General features: G+C 39.1%; 2 protein-coding genes across 6 annotated transcripts in view; both read right to left on the bottom strand.

The window, feature by feature from the left end:
• Positions 1-8,011, bottom strand: part of TAF2 (TATA-box binding protein associated factor 2) — a 59,861-nt gene extending 51,850 nt beyond the window's left edge. Inside the window, exons 1-3 of one of the 5 annotated variants that reach the window (XM_066565738.1) lie at positions 7,321-8,010; positions 5,837-5,891; positions 4,908-5,068 (exon numbers count right to left, since the gene is read on the bottom strand). In XM_066565738.1, coding sequence (XP_066421835.1) covers positions 4,908-5,068; positions 5,837-5,891; positions 7,321-7,373 — 269 coding nt within the window. In that variant the 5' untranslated portion in view covers positions 7,374-8,010. Of the gene's footprint in view, positions 1-4,907; positions 5,069-5,836 lie in introns of all 5 variants that reach the window. The other 4 variants (XM_066565767.1, XM_066565747.1, XM_066565731.1 and 1 more) reach the window with 4 other exon arrangements.
• A 471-nt stretch (positions 8,012-8,482) lies between these two features.
• DSCC1 (DNA replication and sister chromatid cohesion 1) lies at positions 8,483-23,710 on the bottom strand. The gene is made up of 9 exons (XM_066548064.1): positions 23,499-23,710; positions 21,670-21,838; positions 19,191-19,325; positions 16,404-16,494; positions 14,377-14,515; positions 12,901-12,953; positions 11,631-11,785; positions 10,918-11,066; positions 8,483-10,145 (listed from the first exon to the last, which is right to left on the bottom strand). The coding sequence occupies exons 1-9, from the start codon at positions 23,708-23,710 to the stop codon at positions 10,037-10,039; spliced, it is 1,212 nt and encodes a 403-aa protein (XP_066404161.1). The 3' UTR covers positions 8,483-10,036.
• Positions 23,711-24,001: the final 291 nt, after the last annotated feature.

Genomic DNA, 24,001 nt, shown 5'->3' with positions numbered 1-24,001 from the left:
TTACTATTTTATTTTGCTTCCCATGTAGAATAAGCACTTGATATTGGAGTACATACATGATACACCATGTAAAAGATATAATACATGCACAGATAGGTGATTTATTATTAGGGCAATGATTTGAACCTTTGCTGAAAAACCTAATTTTCATTCCTGGTCATGTTTAAGGGCTTTGTCATCTCTTTTCAAAAGTGCTGTGCACCTTTGTGTCATGGTCTAGGAATGGTCCCATTTAGTGTTTCCACTGAAAGTACTTCAAACCACGTGCCACTCTATCTCTCCACTCTGCCTCTGTGGTGGGCTGCAGAGGAGAACTGGAGCCACAAAAGGTAAAGTACATGGATTGAGATAAGAACAATTTACAAGAGACAACAATGAAATAAGAAACAAATAGTAACAGTAACAATACCAATGACAATATGTATGAGAAAAGAGGTGAATGTTTCACATGGCATTGCTCACCCCAGGTAACTCATAAAAACACCTGACCCCCTGCCATGCTATGGGATCTGGAAGGGAGCCTTTTTCCCATCCCTGGAAAATAAGACAAGATGGTAGATAATAATCTCCAGATCTTAGCCTTTCTCTGCTCCTAACTACTGTAAAAATCAATTATGTCCTGGCCATGACACTTTGTTTATTTCTAACAAACTCTGTAATGAATTTTCAAGCATTAGACAAGCATTATATCTGTGTAAATAAAGGCTATTTATTGCAGCAAGGCAACACATGCTCAGTCCACCAGAAATTTTTCTATTTTGTACAAAGTCTAAAGGCTTGATCATTGACTTCCCAGAAGAAAAAATACTGCAAGACAGACGTGCCCGTAAGGCTACCACATTGCTCCCTCTCACAGCTTACTGCTGCTTGTAACTAAAGCAACAGTGAAGTCAGAGGTTATCAGAACATCTTCATATTTGTAATGTTTAAATACTACAGGCTTCAGGCTAAAAAAAAGACAAATGAACCAGCAATACACAGGAAAGCATTATGTGCACATTAGCTAGCTATACAAAAACATAGCTTCCTTTACACAATAACAACAGTAAAATGCAACAGCTCCTCAGCCTGGCATCCTAATTATCTCATAAAGGTGAAGCACATAAGCAGGCACAACAGGATCCTCACAAACTTCACTTATCACAGCACTAACCACTGCACCCAAACTTTTGCTGCACCTCTTTAACAGTTTACAATCTCAACCATAAGATTAAGGAAAAAATATATCTCCTTTGTCAGTTTTAAATAAATAGGGCTGAGATACAAGCAGTTGTCTCAGTATTCAGAATATGTACTAGGATTTCTACATAGAATGTAGAAGTATAGCCCAGAAAAAGCAAGCTTATTTCTCTTATACTGACGGAATCAAAACACAATTTACAAGAAAAAGAAAGATGAGGAGGATAGGCAACTGTAACACTCAAAAACAGCAGCCCCAAAACATGACCCAAATAGGCACTCTCCAACACTACATGCAGTCTCCAGAAGATTTGAAACTCTTCTCAAAAGCACAAGTAAAATGGGATTCTCTGCCATCTTGTGTACACACAGTAAAGCACTGTGGATTATTTCATACCTTACACCCTTGTTCAGGTGTTTGCTCAGTCAGGAAGGAAGTGACTGCATTATCTAAGTTCATCCATCTATTCTGATATGAAAATGGCATCAAAGCTAAAAATATATTTAATGTGCTAATGGCTTCTAAACTTTCCTACAAATTTCACAGATTTTAATTACTTTTTTGCTAAGAGTTTTTCTAATATTCAGGGGAACTGAAAAAATACATGACTGAAAAAAAATTGTTTCACCTTCTTCAACACTGAAAATGTGAAAAGACAGAGAACACGTGTCAATGATTTTTTTCCTCAAATATGCTAAAACCCAATAGTACTGTTGCAACTGAAAACAAGTTGAATATTTCAATTCAGAATACAAAGAGGTGATCTCACACATCTCACCAAGAAGTAGCAAAGAACATCATAGCGAAGCCAGAATTCTGAAGACAGAATTGTGTTATACATAAAGCTGAATTTCTCAATCTTCTTTTAATTGTTTTCTTGCATGCCAAAATTTGCACAACATAACAGTGAACCATTTCTCTTAACCTCCTATCAGCAAACACAACCTTTCAAGTCAGAGACACTGTAGCAGGTTTTTTAATCTTTACTCCATACAGAATTTTTCATTTTAAATAGAATTCTGTTGCTAACTAAGGGAGTTAAGAAGTCTTCAGATTATTTTAAATTTGATAAAATGGTAGGGAAGTGTCCATTAAATTAATACATTTTTTTAATACTTATGCCCCAGATAAGCTACAAGGAAAAAATTTCTTCATAGACAAGACTGTAAAGGTTGGAACAGACTGCCCAGGGAAATGATGGAGTCACCATTCCTGAAAGTGTTCAAAAAACTTGTGGACATGGCCCCTGAAGACATGATTTACTGGTCATGGTGGTGCTGGGTTGATGGCTGGGACATATGACAATGATCTTATGGATCTTTTCTAATTTCAATGCTTCTATGATTTTAAGTCTCTTAGAAAACAACATCTAAGAAACTAAAAGCATTATCAAAACAAAAGAAGATGTTTGTATATACAATCTTATAACCCAAACTTATACTTTTTACACACCACAGGGAAAATTAAAGATTGAAAACAAAGTATTTAAAATAAACAGGTTGCCAAGAACCATCTTAATTTCCCATTTACTAGTTCAACAGACTACTTAATAAAACTGTGCAAAAGGTAATGATCCCTCTAAGATCAGAAACAAACCATCACGTCTAATCTGTGTCCCGCTCAAAATAATTGCTGCACCTAGTTCAGCTGCAAGGGCACAAAGGACATCATCACCAAACTTGCCATAACAAATGAGAACCTGGAAGAGATGACCAGATGATTAGATAGAAAGACTAGTGTTAGAGTAGTATGATTTGATATAAAACTGAAGACTACTGTCACAAACCAATGTTTCTAGAAGCAGCTCTTTGTAAAGAAGGGCAGAGAAAACACACTGATGATTTTTTTGAGGTACTAATTCTAGAGTTTTTAGATTTCTAGTAATTCTGCTTGCAATCCTGCCTAAAGAGCAGAGATGCTGTATTTAACTACCCAACAGTGACCAGGTATTTTAATGGAAAAATACAGCTAATTTCATCTAATATTTTGTAACTCACATTGCCTTTAATTTCTGAGATACAGAAAGAGGCATACTAGTTTTTTGTTATGAATATTTAGTGACCTCTGTCTTTCATAACTATGAATAACATAAGAGTTATAAAATACAGAGATTTTCCATTAAGTTTGAATAGTTTGAACAAAAAACCCCTCACCTTCTCCACAAAATGACAGAATTCTCTCACGTAATCCCTTTTTTAACATAATGGGAGTGCTCCCTCTTATAATTTGAAATGCTGCTCCTTTTTCACATCTTCCAGGAGTTACACAGGATTCCAGTTATTACAGGATCACAGAATGGCTGAGGTTGGAAGCAATTTCTGAAGGTCGTCTAGTCCAACCCCTCAGCTCCTACAGGGTCACCTACAATCAGGTGCTCAGGAGCACATCCAGATGACTTGAATATTTCCAAGGATAGAGACTCCACAATCTCTCTGAATAAGTTATCCCAGCGTTCAGTCACCCTCACAGTAAAAACTGTTTCTTGATGTTCAGAGGAAACCTCCTATGTCTCAGTTCATGCCCACTGTGTCTGCTCCTGTCAGTGGATGTAAGCTAAAACACATGAAATTCTATCAGAATATGAGGGAATGCTTTTTACTGGGAAGGTCATCAGCACTGGAGAGAGTTGCCTGGAGAGACTGCAGAGATTCCATCCCCAAAGATACTCAAAACCCAAATGCACACAGCCCTGTGGAATCAATTCTACCTGACCCCATGTGAGGGGACCTGGACTAGAATATTTCAGCCAGTCTTTTGCAGCCTAAAGGACTGATTTTTTTAATCAGCTGCTGTTGAACAACACTTTCACTAGAAGTTTTTCAACAATTCAGCAAATTGTAAATTCAACCAAGCCAGCCAAAAGAAGGTGTGAGAATATCAATGTTCCAGCAAATCAAAAGAGATTATCTAGGGAAAACATTTGCCCATCATGCTCTCACCAAAAATGACATGGCTACAAGATCTTTTGCTAAAGCCCCTTCCCATATCAGTTCCCCAGAACATACAGAATGCCACATGATTTTGAACATACTCTTCAATATGAGACGTTGAAGAAATTTGAAACTTTGCCTTTCAAATTTCGAAGTGAGTTCAGGTTCTAGGACTTATACTGTTATCTACAACAATAAATAATGAAAGTTTGATTCCTTAGGAAAGACGAAAAGCTTTACTTTCTAGCACTTCACAACAGTCTAGAATCCCTACAATAAAGGATTCTGAATTTTTGACATAATGAGCAATAGAGTCAACAACAAAAACATCAAGTCACAGAGCAAACAGAATTACAGAATTAATATACTCAAGTGGTTCAGTATCAAGACTCAAAGAAAATTTCATAACTCTGATAATAAATTCAGTGTCCTATATAAATGAACACCGTATTTGCAAACTGAATTATTGAAGTTCTTGCATAACTGATGAAAAAAGGAATACACAGTGTCTGTCTTGAGCACACAGATCAAATCCAAGGCCTTTTTTCCCCATGAAGTGCTTTATAGGAAAATTTTTGATACTTTCACAAAACAATACAAAGATAAATGAGCAGAAGAAACTCTAAAGAAGACTAGTGTAAGAGTCAAAATTATTGCCAAAATACTTCCCCAAAATTAGACCAGACCAAAGATTATCATTAGGAAATCCAGGTAAAAGTTGACTGTAAAAGAGAATAGGTTATACTTAAGAGCAACAGAAAACACTCCATCTGCAGAGTCTTAAACACACCACTTACTGCTTTGACTCATGGTGACAGACCTCCAGTGTGGGATCATTATAGATGAAAGCTGCTTCTAAATCATTGACTCTCACTCTGTAAATCCGGCACTGTTTACTGTTCAGCTTGATTCTGTTCAGGTTTGCCACTGTGGGAAATATTGTGAGTTCCACATAACCCTATGAAAACACAAATCAAAATCTTCTGTAAAATCTTTAACAACTTAAAAACTAGAGAGATACAAAAAAATTATTACTAATACAATTTAAAAAAATCACTGGTATAAAGATGATATTTTCATATTTAAAAAGGAAAATGAATTGCCCTTTGGATTTTCTACATTTTCCTTCATGCCATTTAACAGGTGAATTTTCGCAGCTGTAAATGAAACAGACAAAACAAAAAATTCAATGTGACTGACAATCATGCCTGTTTTACTGGAAAAAATCTGCCTCTATTGACTAGATTTCAAGTTATTAGCATCATTATGTTTTGGCACTTGAATTTGAGACAAGAATTCTTAAAACCTAAGCAGAATCCTTTTAAACAGATATGTAAATTGACAAAGACCCTTGAAGACTTTAGGCCTGAAATGATGAAAGTCTCTTCAAAGCCCAAGTGAACTCACACACAAGGTAGAAAATTCTGTAAGTCTATCCCAAACATCAGCTAACACAGTGTGAGCATGAATTCTGAACTGCAAATTGCTCTGTAATATTTACAATGCAGCAGCTTTCATTTAGAAATCTTTTTCGACAAGTGCTCACAATTAGAAAGAACTTTATTTCAAGCAATGACAGACTTATGAGAAGCATCAGATTAGAAAGTATAACATATAAAGTAGCTGAACAGCATAAATAGCTTGTGAGTGCAGTTTTTTCCTCTGAAAGTATGAAGAAAATCCAGACACTTAATTTCTACTTCACACTTTATTAAGAAATACTTACTACAACAGACTTTCTCTGAAAATTTATGTTGTTGATACAAACTACCTGATGAGTTGTGCTGGAAGAAAAAAAACAAAAAAGCAAAGTAAGGTTTTGCACAAATGCCAGCATTTAAAATAGTACTTTAACCCAGTTTAACAGAGAGCCACAGAGGATATATGTACATAAATACAGCCAATAGAATATACTTCTATAAAAATCATTAATGATTGTCTCAATCTTTTATACGGTCTAAACCAAATAATGAATAGAAGTTATCCACAATGTCAGGAAAGTCCTCCAAAAAAATCAAACACAGTATCATACCAGGATGAACATTACCAGTAATACAGGAAGATAACATAATTTTTGAACACCACCTATTTGTATGTAACAATAAAGAATTACAAATGGCAGTGTCCAGGTCTAACATGGTAGTGATGAGTAGTATCAGTAATGGCATGAGCTATAAGGCTTGCAATCAGAGACCTGCAGAAAGCTGACACTCATGCATCATTTATATAAGCAGGTATTACACATTAAAAGGTACAGTATGTGCTTTTACAATTAGCATGCCATAAGAATTTATAATTTCAAATAATGCTAATACATGGATCAAGATAGGTATTTTATACTAGTCAAATGCATTTGCTTAAACTTTGAGTGACATATTAGAACTCCTGGCAAATAAAACTGATTTAAAAGGTAGGAGATAATATAATGCCAACTTTTTAAAAATCCTCTAAGTTATTTCTATACAATTTTCTGTAGTGGGTGTCATCTTTACAGCAGTGCATTTCATGACTCAAGACAAAACCTTGAAATAATTCAACTTCTGTGGCAAATCATGCTTTATCTGCACATATCCTGTGCATTAAGAACTGACATTGCTTCAGGTGAGATAAAAAAATTCTTACAAGAGAATTACATCTAAAAACGGATTCAGATGTTACTTACATTAAGTGTGTATGAGAAGACTGATTCTACTTAGAAATACGTTTGTGTAACAGATTTATAAAGGAATCAAAGAGGTATAACAAGAAATCTATTAAAATGTACTGAAATCCACCACCAACTGCTTTGTAGCTTGGTTACAAGCCAAATAGTGAATGTGTGAAAACAACAATTTGCTTAACAAAGCGGCTTGCTGCAAAGGCAAACATTTTTTTTACACATAAAAAGCCCTTAAGTCAAAAGGGCTTTTTGACACAGCATTACATATGGAAGGAACATCGTAGTATGGTCTTTAGTACTGACACTGTGTGAAGAGACGTCCAAAGTTTGAAGAGCATAATGTAAATATCTTTATGAGACTGCATGTTTGACAGACTTGCTGCTCATGAATAAGTCCATTTACACACTCAAACATTTATCTGCAACACACCTTTTCTGAATGCAAGCTACACCACAAGCAACAGCTCCTTCTTAAATAAAGAATCAGGCCTTTGGCCTGATTCAGTGTGCATTGGTTTCAAGTATAACAATTTAAAAAAATGGATACTTATAATTTATAGGGTCTTGGGCTTTCAAATCCTTTGTCTCCTTTCTTCCTATTCATCCTGAACCGCAGCACTAAACACACTCTGCTGACCGTCAGACTGGCATCAACATCATCCTCACTCAGCGGGTCCTTCGATTTTCCCCCGTGTCACGCCGTATTTGATCTCTCATCTCCTCAGCGATGTGCGACCCCCCGGCAGTCAGGAATCCTCAGCTCCAATGAGCGCCATCGCTACAGCACCACCACCAAGCAGTGTTTGTGCAAAACCTCCGTGGGTGCACACGCAGACCCTCGGTCTGCTGGGCTTACGGAACCAGTCCAGAGGCGCTTCCTCCCCACGGGAACTACGGAACACAACCGGCTGAGCGGCAGCGGCGGCGGGAGCGACGGAATCAGGAGGGCCGCAGCCAGGACGGCCGGGCAGGCACCGGGGTCTGTGCTCCCGGGAGCGCCGGCTGGGGCAGCGCCGTCCGCTGAGAGCCGGGAAAGGCCTGGCAGAGGGTAGAGCGGGCCGGGCGGTGGCCGGGCCCGGGGCAGGGTCGGCCCCGCGGGTCTCCCTCAGCAGCGCGCCCGCCGCGGATCTTCCGCAGCCGCCGCCATCTTGACAGTCACCTCCGACCCGCGGGTGAGAGGTCACGGCCCGATTGACTGAGCTCTGTCACTTCAGCGGGAAGGGCTGGTGAAGTTTTCCATTTTACAGAAAGGCAGCTGCTTTTTACAGCGGCGGCGGCGGCCGGAGAGAAGAAGAAGGAAAAAAAAAAAAAAAAGGAAGAATAAAATAACCCTCCCGAACCACCCAAAAGCCGAGAGAGGGGCCGCGCCGTGTCCCCGTGCGCAGGCGCCGCAGCTCGCGCAGGCGCGGGCGGGCGGAAGGCGGGAAGGGGCGGCGGGAGCGGCGCGCGCCCGCAGCGAGCCCCGCCTGCCGCCTCACGCGTGGCGCTGCTGGTGGGAGCAGGAGGACGCGAGATACAGTTCCTTCATAACCAAGATTGTTATAAGTCACTTCAGATTAATCTATTTTAGGTTAAAATAAATGCTTGCATCGGAGAAACTGGTGGGAGTTTGAAAGGGTCATTTCATTTTCAATTGTGTAACAAAACCAAGCAGGAGTACTGCAGACATGGAATGATAACACACACAGAATTAATGTAAACAAACTCTTCTCATAGCCGTAATAAAGTTCTATTTATTAAACACTTAATTTCTTATTCGTTTTACAAAGAAACACCTATGTAAATACAAACTTGGAGCACAAATATAAAAGTATCAATTGTGTTGCATATTTCAACTAAGGGGCCTTCTGTGATGCAATGGAAGGAATTTCCAAGGCTTTTCCGTTCAGATAACCATTGATCTCTGGGAGTGAACCTTCTGGTGCTGTTGGGGGACCAGAGCTGTTGGAACCAGACACCAAACAAGGCAGTCCTTCCCAGCAGAGAGCCCTTCTACATCACACAGCTGGTCAAACACCACAGCCCTGCACCAACAATGTGCAGCACAGGACACTGACCTTGCAGCGCTGGGCAACAATAAACAGAGCTCAGGAAGAAGCTTTTATTCAGCTTTTTATCTGTACCAAATTCCAAGTATGCACACAGTGTGCATCTTGAGTTACATTTGATTTAGGAGGAGTTTCTCTACTCTCCCCACTCACTCTACAGCTGGAATGCTGCAGTTCCAATGTATTTCCTACCTCGCATCTGAGTCTGATGGAAAAAATGCTTTTTGTATCATATAACCAACAACTGTTAAGCTGAAAATATAAATCTGAAAACGATCTAATATTAAACTCTGGTTTACTGTCATGCAAATAATCCTTTTTAATGATTACAAAATTACCATCTCAGGTACACCACTTCATGGCAGTATCATCAAAACATTCTGTTTCATTTACATAGAACAGTATTATCATTACAAAACTGTAAGGCACAATTTCTATGTGCTGTCATTTGCCCTAGCAAAGTTTTAAAAAAACAATTGTATTACAAAGTTTTGTAGGTTCTTTTTAAAAAAGCACAAGTAGTCTTCTGTAAAGCAATAGTTTTACCTCAGCTACATTTTAATGACAGTTTATAGGAAATTTGTACCACAACATCCAACTACTCTCTCTTATATTCACACTTCACTGAAATTAGGTTTTTTTTGTAATATATATAAGGCCATTCTGCCAAGTATTAAAGTGTCAGGTGCTGATGGTGTTCATAGACATGACCTTAAAAGGAACCAATTTTCAAAATCAAGACTGATGTAGTCTCAGTGGGGAATGATTTGTTCATGAGCTTGATGAGTTCTCTGCTATTCAAAATGTGAACACTGCACTGAAACCTTAATCTTTAAGAATGGCCACTAATGGGCAGAAGACTAAAATTTCTATTTTGCTATTCAATTGAGTTGATTGTATTATTATCAAGGAAGTTTTTAATATTCATTTCAGACTTGTGGATAAAGAGATTACATGTATTCAAGAAGTAGAAGTTGGGCAAAGGAAGGTTGGCAAAGAATGCTGGCAAAGGAAGGTGAGCTGAATATCATTCCTTAGAGACCACAAGTGTCCTCACACTCTCCTTAGCTGAGCAGAGAACACAACATATTCAAGTAGCCTAGCTTAAACTCAAGTACACTGTATAATGATGGTTGGCCACTCTTTTCCCCAGAAGGCAGCAGCAAGTAACAGTCACTGTTACTACATTCAGTATCCTCAGTTCTTCAAACAATACTTGTTATGAGATGGGTCTTCTAGAATTATAAACTTTAACACCATTCAGCATTGATGAGCGAGCATATTTTGTCAGAAGAGCACCAACAGTCTGCTTCTCTGCACACAAGTCTCTACAGAGGAAATAAAGCACAGGACATTGGCATTTAGAGATACTATCACACAAAATGAATCTGTAAAACATTTGCAACTAAGCAATAAACTGGATTTGGATGTTAGGAAAAAAACCAGAACTACTGTAACTGTCACATAATGCTTTAAATTATCTCAAGTTTAGAAGTTATCTTGACATTTACACACTAGGCAAAACTATAGTACTTACTTCAGAAAAAGAATTTGGGGTTTTAGGCAGAGTTTTATTATTACTGTTCTCTAACAGAGTTTTCAATCTAGCTAGCTCTGAAAAATTCAGTTATAGCATGGTAAATTTAGAGCCACTCATAAAGGGTTGATGCAGTTACCTTTGGGATAGCATCAACATCTTCTCACATATATCACAGCTGAACATTCCAGATAATGAATGTGTAAGTCTTAACTACCAAAGGAACAACAGATGCAGTACAGGAAGCACTACTGCCTTATAGTTCTAGTGTTGTAAATAGAGAGTAAATGTCAGCAAGTTTAGCCTTTGAATTGTCTGCTTTAATCAAATGAGAGTTATCACCCATTAAGCTCAGTAGGATCAACTTTTTACACACATTTAAGTCCAAAAAAAGAGAGTTACAGATCCCAGAGGTGGGTACTCTATTCATAGAGAATCCACTAAATTTAAAATGCAAAATATAGAGTATCACTGAGGCAGTGATGGCTCATCAGAAGCCAGCTATACAAAAAGAGAAGAATAGGGTACTAATTATGTTTTAATAAAAAGAAATACATCCTTACTGTATATAAGGGGTAATATCCACTTCTGTCCACTTTTCCCGTATGCCAAATAAGCTGTTGAATCTTTCCTGATTGTCCTCAGGTAAGTCTTCCACTTTCAGCAGAAAGATGGTCTCTGGTCTTGAACTTCTATCCACAAGAGCCAAGCCCTGCAGAACAGTATCAGAAATGAAATAAAAAGTACTGACAAAACAATTAAACTTCCTTCTTTCTGACAACATCCCATGCAAGTTGCTCTTTGCAGATCCAAAGCCTTCCAGAACTGCACTACCAGAGGCAAAGTGAAGAAGTATCATAAAAGCTCTGTTTTACAGGCAGTATTTATCATTTCTTTTATGAAAAGAAGGAAGGGAGAATCTATTGGGTTCCAACATCTCTCTGCCTCCTTTGAGCAAAAGGATTCCAGTAGTGTTTGCTACTCTACTGGCTGTCACTACCATCTATTCAACAACAGCTTCAGCTTCTGTTCCAGTCACATTTACAAGTAGTAAATTATAGCTGCAACCTTTCTTCAAACAGTGAAATGTGCCTTAGTTACAGAAACCTAAATTATGATTCCAGACTACTGGTGCTCATAGAGGATATCATAAACCATACTTGAACTCAAAAGCTGACAGAAACAACACAATACCCAATAATGGCTAAAATCTATATATGACACAAGTCAGTTACAGCCTATTCACAGAATAATCCATCCTTCTTTACATGTTTACCTGAAGCTGATCAAGCCTTGTTGTCATCCCCTCAGGGACACTCTGTTGCCAGACTTCTTGAAACTCGGATAGATTGAATTTAACTGCATTTTGCAAAAGCATTTGTGCTATAGCTCTGCATATTTTATCTTCATGCATTTCAAAGAAAACCTCCCCTGCCAAGAAGCAAAAACTAGGTTATCTGGGGTTCTTGCCTTTTGATAAAAGAACAGCCTTGTATTTCCATTCTGTTCTACAGTCTTCTATACACAAAGCATCCTTTTTTTTTTTTCCCTTGGGAAGCAATTTGACTTGGTATTAATTTGGATAAATTATGGTATCTTCTCATTCTCAGGAACAAATTATGCAGAATACAGCAGTACTGTCCCAACTACAGTATTAATTTGTATCAATAAATGTGCTTGCCCTCCATGTTTTCCCCTTTCAGTGTCCTGTTCCTCCTACAGCTCTCACTCCTATTTCTGAATGGCTTGTAAACAAAACTTTCACTTCTTTAATCACCCTTATGAGATTATGAAGATATGAGATTTAATTTTCTCTCACACTGACTTGGCTAAAATTTCTGACCCAAATCAGGTATAAACACTTCCTTCTATTGTTTCAGCCACTTCTGTAATTCAGACTTGTTCCTTGTGCAAACTGCCTAAATATATTAAGACAAGAGTCTGTTGTCACTCCAATAACTTCCTTGTGTTTTTTAAGGTTGAGTGCAACTCCTGCTTTAGCCAAAGGTGAGATGAAAGCCACTGTGGGGAAGAATTCAGACTGAATTACGGCAGTGCAGTATTTTATCTGTGTATGAGATGGACAATGCAAATCTAATCCCTACAAGCAGCAGATCTTGTGGCGCAGTTCAAGAGATCACAGGCAGATACCTACTCCAGGCAAGCTGAATTCATGCCACTGACTACTCATAATACACAATTAATTACTTAAATATCTGAGATCTTCTAGGGTATCTAAAGAGAGGATGTCATCTAAATTTTACTAGTGAGCTCTCTTTAGTCACGAAATTATGGCTTGTACACACCTAATAAATCAGTTCCAGTACCTCTGTTCACAATTGGCTTGTACAGTTTAATAGCCTTTTTTACCTATGAAATTTCCTTTAACAATTGTACTGATTTTTAGCCCAGTTTGCTCTCTCCTCCCACTATCCTTTGCACTGTAGCAGTCATTTGTTAGGGCCGTTCTTCAAAAACCTACATTTCCTCACTAATAACTATTTCTTTTATGCAAAGTTAAACCATGTTATCTTTCCCAAACTTACCATCATCAACATATTTCCTGCCATAGCTTAAAAGAATGTGTTCTATCATCTCTCTGGAAAAAAAAAATCAGAAAACATGTTCTAATACTAGTGTTTACTAGGACACTACCAAAACAGTTACCAAGAAGATTAGGTAACAGGTATGGAGAAGAAAATAAACTGAAGAGAATATGATGAGACACATTTTTGTGGGTGAAATGAAGAAACTGGTAAAAAATAGAAGAGAGAAGGATCTCCCCCCAAAGGTCTCTTCCACTTTCTAGTTATAACTAGCAAAGACTAAAATGTGTAAGGGAAATAAGGAATAGACTCTTGCAATATCTTTTTTTTCCAATGAGAAAGAATTGTATCAGCACGTGTGGCCAGCAGGACCAGGGCAGGGATTGTTCCCCTCAGCACCAGTGAGGCTGCACCTCAAATCCTGTGTCCAGTTCTGGGTCCCTCAGACCAGAACTGGAGGACATTGAGGGGCTGGAGTGTGTCCAGAGAAGGGCAAGAGAGCTGGGGAAGGGTCTGGAGCACAGCCCAGGTGAGGAGCAGCTGAGGGAGCTGGGGGTGTTTAGCCTGGAGAAAAGGAGGCCCAGGGGAGACCTTATCACTCCCTACAACTGCCTCAAAGGAGGCTGTAGCCAGTGGGGGTACTTCCCCCCCAGGTAACAAGTGACAGGATCAGAAGAAATGGCCTGACATATTTACATTGGATATAAGAAAGATTTCTTCATGGAAAGCATTCTCAAGCACTGGAACAGGTTGCCCAGGGAAGTGGTAGAGTCACCATCCCTGGAGGTGTTTAAAAGACGTGTAGATGTGGCACTTAGGGACATGGTTCAGTCCTGGACTTGGCAGTGGTGTGGTAATGGTTGTGGTTGGAGTCAATGATCCTAATGTTTTTTTACCAGTCTGAATGATCCTATGATGCAAGTCAAAAATTTGGCAATTAATTATCCCTTACTGAATAATAGGCACTTTTCTGAAGCTCTGTCATAAATTATAGCCTAACTGCAGATATCTTTTTCAGCCAAGAGGCAATTAAATGGAAAATGCTAATATTGTAAACTTAAGACTTTCTTTGAATGGTACTTTTGAACTACACCAGAAAACATACTTCCCCTCTCAGCTAGTATGCAACAGGTAAACCAAACATTTTTGGCTAGCTATAGCTTCAGAACAGCTATTTCAAGATGCTGAGCAATTGACAACTTAAGTACATGCTCCTTCCATCATTTACAACTCAGCAGTAATATTTCTACTGTGGATCAATGAAAATACTAACAATAAACACTAAAATCAGTTTACTAACCTGTCTAAAAATTCCCTTGAGTATTTTTAGAAACAAAGAAAATGTATCATTTATATCACAGTAACTAGAATCCAGATTTGCAAGACTATAATTCTAATAGACAGTTAACAAGCACTGTAATTACACATAGTTAATAATGAATGTAGGCAATTTTAAGTACTAAAATAATTGTTTACCTGGGTTCTAGAGATCCAAGTTCTTCAAGGCAGGCACAGAGAGGAACCTTACTCAAAGGCCAGGACTCTGAGTCTATTAGCTGAGTCACATGATTCAAGAGTTTCATCTCATAGTCGAAGTCTAGAATTCTCCAATATCCTGCCAAACAGAGAACCACAAAACACTGTTAGAAGGAAAACATTAACACCTTAATTCTATTGCCATTAAGATACATTACTGGAGTCTGGACATTCAGGTCACACCTTTATGATATGCAGCAGCATTGTGTTTTTTTCAGGATTAAAAGCTGAGAAAAGGAACTACATAATAAAAGCATATGTAAAGGAGAATGAAACTTAATTATCTTAATTGTTTGTAATTCTTTAGTAATTTTTTAACTGCTACAGCTACAAAGACAGTAAAAATATCACTCCAAGATGAGGAAAAACTAATGCTTAGTTCAGGAACAGAACTGCATGAACAGGATGGGCTTCATTGGCTCTGCAAAGCAACAGCTCAGGTCCAAAGAAGTTCACAAAAATCCAGAAACCCAGATGACTCTAGGATTGCCATCACCTTGTGTCCCACTGAGAGTTTGGGCATGGCCAAGTAAAGGATGAACAGGACCTGTCCCAAAGTGAGGCACTTGCTCAAACCTTTCCTCACATAGCAGGAAGACACTGAGATAAACCAAGTCCAGGAGGAAGAAAGGACTATGAAAAGGATGGGGTTACCTAAGAATCAGCTGTTTTTACCTTTAGAACTACAGAAAGCAGTACCCACTCCTTCATGAAGAGGGTGACCAGCTAAAAAATATTCATGCTGTATAGTAGAGGAAATGTATTTAAATATCTGTATAGAGGCTTTACCCCAGAGGTCCCGGTTGCCCTTGATGGGCTGCAGCTGTGACCAATGAAGATGACTGGGATAAAAGGGGGTAGGTTAGCCAGTCAGGGAGAGCCTTGGAGGAGCTCTGACCTGAGAGAGAACAGCATGCAGAAGAAGAAGTCTGTGCAGTAAAGCTCTGCAGCCATGAGAATACACCAAAGAGGTATGGGACTCTAGAAGTCTGATAATATCATTATGGGACTTTAGAAATAGAACAACAACAATTGGTGACACCGACGTAATGGTTAGCAGAAGATAAGACAGCCGAGAGCTGCAACAGAACAGCCAAGAGCTGTGGTGATAGCTGGCAGAAGATAAGACAGCCAGGAGCTGTGGCAGCCAAGAGCTGCAACAGAACAGCCTTTGGGTCAAGGAGCTGTGAAAGAGTATGGCCTTTGAGCAAGGAGCTATGTGGGTTGTACGTGGCCTGTGAGTCATGAGAGAATATGTGGGTTGTACATGGCCTGTGAGTCATGGGGAAATATGTGGGTTGTACATGGCCTGTGAGTCATGGGGAAATGTATGTATTGTACTTGAACATCTGTACAACTGTTAAGTAAAAGAAAAGGGGGAAATATAGTAGAGGAAATGTATTTGAATATCTGTATAGAGGCTTTGCCCCAGAGGTCCCGGTTGCCCTTGATGGGCTGCAGCTGCCATGTCCTTAATTGGGCTACAGCTGTAACCAATGAAGATGACTGGGATAAAAGGGGGTGGGATAGCCAGTCAGGGAGAGCCTTGGAGGAGCCCTGACCTGAGAGAGAACAGCATGCAGAAGAAGAAGTCTGTGCAGTGAAGATCTGCAGCCATGAGAATACACCAAAGAGGTATGGGACTTTAGAAGTCTGATAATATCATTATGGGACTCTAGAGAAATAATAGAACAACAACAATGCTGTGGGTGGGGTACTCTGATGCAGTGTTTGTAGCATCAAAGGAGTTATCCTGGAAAGAGAGAGACTGGCAGTGCCTGCTCAGTGTCATCCTTCTGATCAGATTCATAGCAGCAGAGGACATGGACAAGTCTTAGAACTTTGAAGTAACTTGCACCTTGAAAGACAAGGATATAGAATAGGCCTTAAAAAAGGGAGACATATATTTTGGGGAAAATAAGAGGGTTATTTCTTCATAGGTAAGAATATTCTTTAGATACAAATACCTTCAATTTTGCAGGCATCTATGACCTGCAATTGGTGGAGTATTTCTTCCTCACTTGCTTGAATCAGATTTAACAAATCTTCTGTTGTATACTGCAACAAGGGAAAAAAGAAGGAAATAAGAGGTTATTACTCCTCCTTTGCTTCAGTGACCATACTAAATTATAAGTGTTTCCTTCATTATAGCTTTAGATGTTTTTTCCCCCAGACTGAATTTTCTAAGGTGTGCCACATTCTCTGAAACTTTTCCTGTAACTTAAAACATTTTCTCAAAGGGTTATTCAATATAAAAGGCAGTCTAACTACAGGAAAGTTTTTGTACCAGGCCTGAGTAATATACCTATATTCCCAGAACATCAAACTAGCACAAGCAGATCTTGCAAGTGAAGTATCCCAGCAAGAATAAAAAGTGAATGTGTTCTGGCTTTTCTGAAATCACATATTTTAATCTGTGAGATTCAAAGAAAAGGCAAAGCAAAAATCACTTACCGCTTTTGGATAGAAGTCAGAACCTGCACCTAGTACCTCCACTGAGGGAAAGCCTCCTCCAGCATGACCTCAACAGTTACATGTTGTGTTTTAGTGTCTGCTAATCAGCTGGCACACACACAGCACAGACCCAGCCAGAACACAAATACTCCCTGCAGAACAGTTCTGTGGTGAGAGGGGAAGGTGCTGTGGTGATGGGTTTATGAAGGTGTGGGTGGATCAGAAGTTATCATGAGGAGTGAAGTAAAAGGAAGAAATACCAGACTTGAGTGCACTGGAAATAGGACACCAATTCCTTTATTCACAGTACAGCCTTTTTAATCAACTCAATATTAGAGTTGTGTTGATTATAGCTCAAGAGTATTTCCTATCAGAAAGAAAAACATTGGCTTAAGTATTGGATTGAGATCTATCAGACTATGAGAACACAAATGGAACATACCAACACTAAGTTTGGAACATCTACATGTTAAAAAACCATTTAATAAATACAGAAAGGCCTCTACTTCCTGCTATGCTATTCCTGTCAGATGATAGGACTATGCTGTTCCTATCATCAGGCCAAGCTCCCACCAGTATGTCAATGAGGGATGACCCTATCATACAATACTTTAAAAAAATCCACGCTGCTAGCAATTGAGAGCAAAAATATCCCCAAATCAGTATGTGTGTTTGAAGTTTATTGCTGCCATTCAGATGCCTTACACAGAAGTCCTTGGGACACATTGCTGCTTTGAGGTCAGCCCAGCAATCCCAACAGCTTTTTTGAATACATCACTGCTCTCAGCTCTGATGCTTTTATCAGCTGCATTGCCCTTGCAAACATAAAATGGAATGGGTTGACTTGCAAGATGTCCACAGCAGAAACTTCCAGATAATGTATTTAATATGTTTCTTATTCTTTTTCTTATCAGATGTCTGTGATTATCTGAGTATGCCCTGTCATTTCACAGTAAAATTCAGTACTGGCCTATATATTTATAAGCTTTCCTCTAGTGTACTAAATCAAAACACTATGCAACAGGGTTCTCTACAGTGCCATAGATCTTTATGGCTCTTCTGCTAGGGTTCTCTGTGTATGATACAGTCCTGAAAATCATGAGACTCAGATTATAGTAAACAACCAAGAGTAATTTGTTTTCAAACAGATTAAAGGTGGCTGATTAATTCCCAGCACAAGATAAATGTTAAGTGTAAGCAAACAAAACAGTGGAAATCATTACTACACCTACATTGTTTGGGATTTAGTGAAAATTAGTCCCATAGGAAAGAACTTGCCCCTGGAGAGCTTTCAGATTCATTTAGGAATTGCACCAGAGGCAAGGTTAAGACTTGTCTACATTTATCAGATATATCTAGTTGTTATCAAGTAACCTCATAGAGGAAATGCATTCTCCTTCAAAAATAAATGGTGATCAATCCTCAAACCAGTCATTAATGTACCTTATTTTGCTGTATGTCCTTATATGCCTAGATCAGCACAGGTAGGCAATTCTGGGAGCAAGATTCTGTAACTAATCAGAAATCAGCCTGTAACTAATCAGTTAATCATCCAAGAAGAGAGAGGCATCATATCTCTCCAGAGAAAAGTAACATCTGTGTTTGCACATCCAAGCACATGCAGATGGTTTGGTGGTGTCAGCTTCAATCAAGCCTCAACATAAAATACTTGGGAGCAACTACTTTTTGGTCTTCAAGTCAAAAGGAAAACCAACCAAGTTAACAAAACCCCAGAATTTTTATCAGCCCTTCAGCTGAGATCATATGCTGCACAGTGCAGGTCTCCCTGTTACTACTCTTTAGGTCCCAAATTGAATTTCCTAGAAACACCATAAGACAGCAAGATAGGATTTAATTTGTGTTTTCCCTTCTTTTAGTATGTCTTATTCCATGCCTTATATAATCCTGTTACTCTCTTCAACTCCCTTCGTCTCCTTGTCATCACCAATTACTGATTGGCAAGCAATCTGCACATGGGTGTGCTCTGACCTTATAGTCATGTCACTCTCAATGATTTTAGAAAAAATTCTGAAGGTTGTGCTCTAAGCAACTTCCCATAGGAAAAGGGAAATGCCCAGTCTCCTTCCATGTCCTTCTTTTAACTAATAAAAAGGTTGCTTACCTGTACTTACTGGAAGTGCTATCAACAATCAACTTGTTTAGAATAGAAGGGTTAAAAAATTAACTTAAAGAAGCACTGTGAATCATGTGAGGAAAGGGATTTTTCTACTTAAGAATGTTTCTTCACTTTAATTTGCTCATTACCAATTACAAAAAAGCAATTTACACAGCTGATTTACCTTTGAAAATGTTGAAGCCTGATCTTTCTGACTATCAGGCCCTTCATATGGATCTTCCATCAAAAGCTTCCTCAGTTTCTTCAGTTTTGGTCGACATCTCCTTAATTCCCAATAGTTCTTGGAGAAACCAGCAATCTACAAGAGAAAACAGCAACTCTTTAAACATTTTAATGTAGCATCTAGATTCAAAGCTGCTCACCAAAAATTATCAGCAAGCAGTATTAACCCAGTCATTAAAAACAAGTAACTATTAATAGGGTAATTAAAGATAAAACAATCATTGCAACATTTTCAATAAAAAATATTACTATAGACAGTGAAGAATAAAAATCCACAGTTGATTGATAAAATATATCCTTGTAGTGCATAAGACAAAGGTAACAACTCAACTCTGCCTGCAAATGATAGGAAATCACCACAGGATATATTTCTGCACAATTCCCCTCAAAACTGCTTTTTGCCTTAACAGTAAATTGTGTTACTGCCATAAAAGACCTCCTGTATTAACCTGTGTCTATCTTCCCCACTTCTTCCCAAGCTTGGGATCTCCTTCAGTCTTTTTAATGAATCATCATAGTCCTAAGCTCAAGCAAAGCAGACATTAACAAGGACAGAAAGCTACACTTGCACACAACTGACAAGACATCTCTGTTCCTCTCCCTGCGTCAACACAAAAATGAGGAGTGTGCAACAGGAAGTTTGGCTGTTCTTGATTCAACAACACCGACTTACCAAAGCTTTACTTTCAGAGATGCTTCACAGGGTACAGCTTTGACTTACTGCAAGATTCTTGGAAGAGGCCAGACTACTGGAGGCCTTTCAGCATCATTTCTACTATTTACCAAACTGACAGAAATGGGAACAGAATCGCAGAGGCAGAACAGTGCTTTAGTGCTTTAAATCGCAGAGCTTTAACAGTGCTCTAGACAGTGCTTTAAAATACCCTAAGTGCTTTACTGGAGTACCTGAGGTATTTTAGAAGTCCTCCATTTAAAAAAAAATAAGAACAACAAATAAAACTTTACAATAATTTTCCATTTAAATCAACTATAAGCAAAACCACCTATATATAGAAGTAATTGTATGCAAATTCTAATACACAGAATTCTGTCAATTTTAATCTATTACATAACTGGCTTGGTAAAAAAATTCAGCTAAACACCAACTTCCTGACAAGCTTCCGAGCTTCATGTCAGTTAGCATTTACTTAAGTGCTAGGCTTTTTTCCTGCCAAGTTGTTTTCTGATCATTTTGGTAATAAGAAGATACTCTCCATGGAAAAGGAAATAAATAATTCTAATTAATATTCCAAAGCTCATAACCTGAGATAAGCTCTGTGAATAAAATGGCAGATGCTTTGGCTGTATCAGCTGTGAAAGTGACACAAAGATCAACACCAAGACAGCAAGTGAAGGGCAGTGAAGCCCCAAAGTACTGAGTACACATAGTATCTTTTGCTATGTTTCATAATTTGCAGTGTTAATGAACCATCTTACATTTTTGATATAATTTTGAGAGCTCTTAGAAATAAAACTTTTTAAATAGTTCCTAAGCAAATCACATTTCTATGATGTGTAACTTCACAGGAATAGTGAAATGATTAAATGTAGCAAAAAAAAAAAGTATATGAGAGAATATTACTTACTCATTAACCTACTTCAGCCTCAATTAACTTTTTACATTAGCTCATTAGACCACATGGAAGAACTGATGTTGAAGTAGGATTATTCCTCAATGATGCCATTATGTCCATTACAGAAAATAATTAACTAAAAATATTTGCCTAGCTATTTTTAATAGAATTTTATTAACTGTGCTTCAGGAGGGCAGAGAACAATGAATTCTTAAACTGAGAACTCTAAAATCATTCACTTTGACAAATGTTTTGATACACTAATTGAAAGAGCCACCTTAGAATACATTTCTATATTTAAAAAATAGTATTCAGAAGCAACATGGTAAAATCTCCCTTTTGGGAAAAGCACTCTTAAAAATCAACCTGTAAATAGCTTACTTTAAAAACAGTTGCTAACACTGAGAAATTATATTTTCTTTGCAAGCTTTTAATACCTACCACAAGTAATTACTATGCAATGAAAATAAAGCACAGTTTTAACTTCTCCGAAATAATAATCATACATTACAGAGAAAGTTCAGCTGCCTGAAGAAAGGCTCTAAAGCCATTTTGGACACCCTAAGGTGTAGCATGGCCCTGTATAAAAAGCACATTTATAAATACATCCTCCAGGAACTGGTCAATACACAAGGAAGCTACAGGAGACTCATCCTTTCCCCAGTGGCAGCCTGCAATAGTGGCTAAGCAACACCACAGGGTGTCTAAAATGGCATTAAAAGTCTATGTTTAGGCAACTGAATGTCAGCTGGGTTTCACATATGCATCTTGGACATATACAAGAAATTACAGAGAATAAAAAAGCACAGAATTAAAGCAAACAAATAAAAACCCTGAAAGACATACCTGTGAATGAATAATATTACAAGATGCCTGATCTGCTTTCAGTTCCTCTGGAGTTTTGCAACCAGGAACAAACAGCAGCATATTTGAGGTATCTGCTATTTTCATGTCATAAGTTTTGTCTTTGCTGCACAACACTGCATGTTCATCCTTTTCACCACGGATTATTAGGCTGGAAAAAAAAACAACGTGGAAATAATGATGTATTTTTTACCTCTGTTTCAGGATGAACTCTTATTAAACTTGTTTGATATTTTCCCACATTCATACATTTGTAAAGAAATTACAAACTGCAGTTCTGTTGGTAGCAGCAGTCACAGTTCACCAAAACATAAAGATGCAAGTGTAAATTAATCTAATTGACTGTGTTTTTCCTTCTCCTTTTAGTGTGGGAACTCAAAAGACAAGCATTCCAAGTTTTCATGCAGAACACAGTTGAATGCCTATAGTCATACACCAATTCTCTCAACCCCCCTAAAACACTGCTGAAGTGATGCTTAATGTGTGAAGTAGTTCACTCATCTTAAAAATTAGATAACAAACTAGAGTAGTTCTTTAATGAGGACTGAAGCTGGCCCACTGTGAAACAAGAAAGCAAACAGAAACTGTGTTTATTGTGCAGAGCCCTTCAGATAATTAATACCTATTTTCTTGCAAGTAATTCCAAGCAGGAAAGAAAAAAATTCTTCTAGAACAATTCTGGACAAAGAGACAATGTAAAGCACCCTCTTCAGCTCACATACTTGATGAAGTAAAGATTCTGCATGAGGACGTGATAATACCAAAGCAGGAGCACAACGGGGGAACATTCAGTTCCTCCCAGGCTACATACACTAACTTAAGTGCTCAGATTCAATTCAATTAAATGTTCCTCTTGTTTGCCAAAGCCTGCATGCATGAACAAAGCTCAGCTGTGTCCCAAGGGATCAACATGATTCAGGCCTCTAACAGATAATACTTCATCAGTATTGCACGAAATAGGAATGGCCTTACTAACATGCATCTCAGAGAACTACCTTCTTTAGAAGGATTTCCTATTTTGTATCACTTCAAAGATTTTCCTTATGTCACTGGCATTGCAGAAAGGAAGAAATTTAAAACAGTATCAAAACCTTATGTAGAACCTGCTCTTGGTTCAGAGTGTGGCGTCACATAACCATCCTACCCAATGCATAGTAGGGCACATCCTTCCCTGCCAATTTGCACGTCCATACTGCACATCCTTCCCTGACAATTTGTCTAACTTACGGCACCCTGCCATCCATCAGGCCTCAAGAGTTCTAGCAGGAAAATCTCATAGTCAGCAGGATTCTTTTAGAGACATGATATCTTTTCTAAACCTGTATTTCTGATCATAGAATATCCCGAGTTGGATGTGACCCACAAGGATCACTGAGTCCAGCTCCTGGGCTGGCACAGGACTGCCCAAAGGATCACACCAGGTGCCCGAGAGCGCTGTGCAATTGCTTCTTGAGCTGTGGCAGCCTTGGTGCTCTGACCACTTTTTGGGGAGTCTATTCCAGCATTTTCTGAGTTTTGTTCAGAAGTCCCACAGCAGGAAGCTTTCCACAAAAAAAAAAAAAAAAAAAAAAAAAAACAAACAACCAAACCAACAAAAAAACTAAAACACCACACACACACTGAGGAAAAAACAACAAAAAACCCCCAAAAAACAAAACACGCTTCTTATAAGGAAATAGCTGTTCGTTTCCAGTGTAACTGAGACAGGATTAAAGGATTTAAGGGGCAGTTACGCCCACCGCATCAGAAGAATACAGAAGTGCGAACACAGCCGGTAGCCGGTGTCCGGGACAGCCCCGCGCCCGCCGTACCTGCGCCCCGCCTCCAGCTCGGCGCAGAGCCCCGGCTCCAGCTGCAGCAGGCAGCACTCGCCGCCGCCGGCCTGCGGGCCGAAGCTGAGGCAGTGCACGACCGGCAGCAGCTCCGCCGGGTTCAGCTTGGCCGTCTGCAGCGTGGCGTCCACCTCGGCGCGGCTCCGCATGGCAGCTCCGGCCCGCTCCGAACTCCGCGCCGCGGCCTCCATCCCCGCCCCGCTCCTCCCGCCCAGGCCGGGCCGGGCCAACGGGGAGCGGGCGGCGGCGGCGCGCGCAGTCTGCGTTGGTCCCGCGACTGACGGGCGGATGGGCGGCGGGGCGGGCGGGAACGGCTCAGGAATCGCTTCCCTCTGCTCCTCCGCCGGGTCTAATCTGGGACAAACCTCGCGATTGCTGTCTGGCTGCACAGGACTCTGGCTGTGCTGCAGTAAAATCTCTCGTTATGCCAGAAATGGAATAAAAATATACAAAGTGCGCAACACTAAGTAAAATGACAAAAC

Source organism: Molothrus aeneus, chromosome 1 (genome assembly GCF_037042795.1).
Source record: "Molothrus aeneus isolate 106 chromosome 1, BPBGC_Maene_1.0, whole genome shotgun sequence".
In the NCBI taxonomy this organism is placed as follows: Eukaryota; Metazoa; Chordata; class Aves; order Passeriformes; family Icteridae; genus Molothrus; species Molothrus aeneus.
Note: the sequence above shows the minus strand (reverse complement) of the source record. Positions and strands in the feature narration are given on the sequence as shown.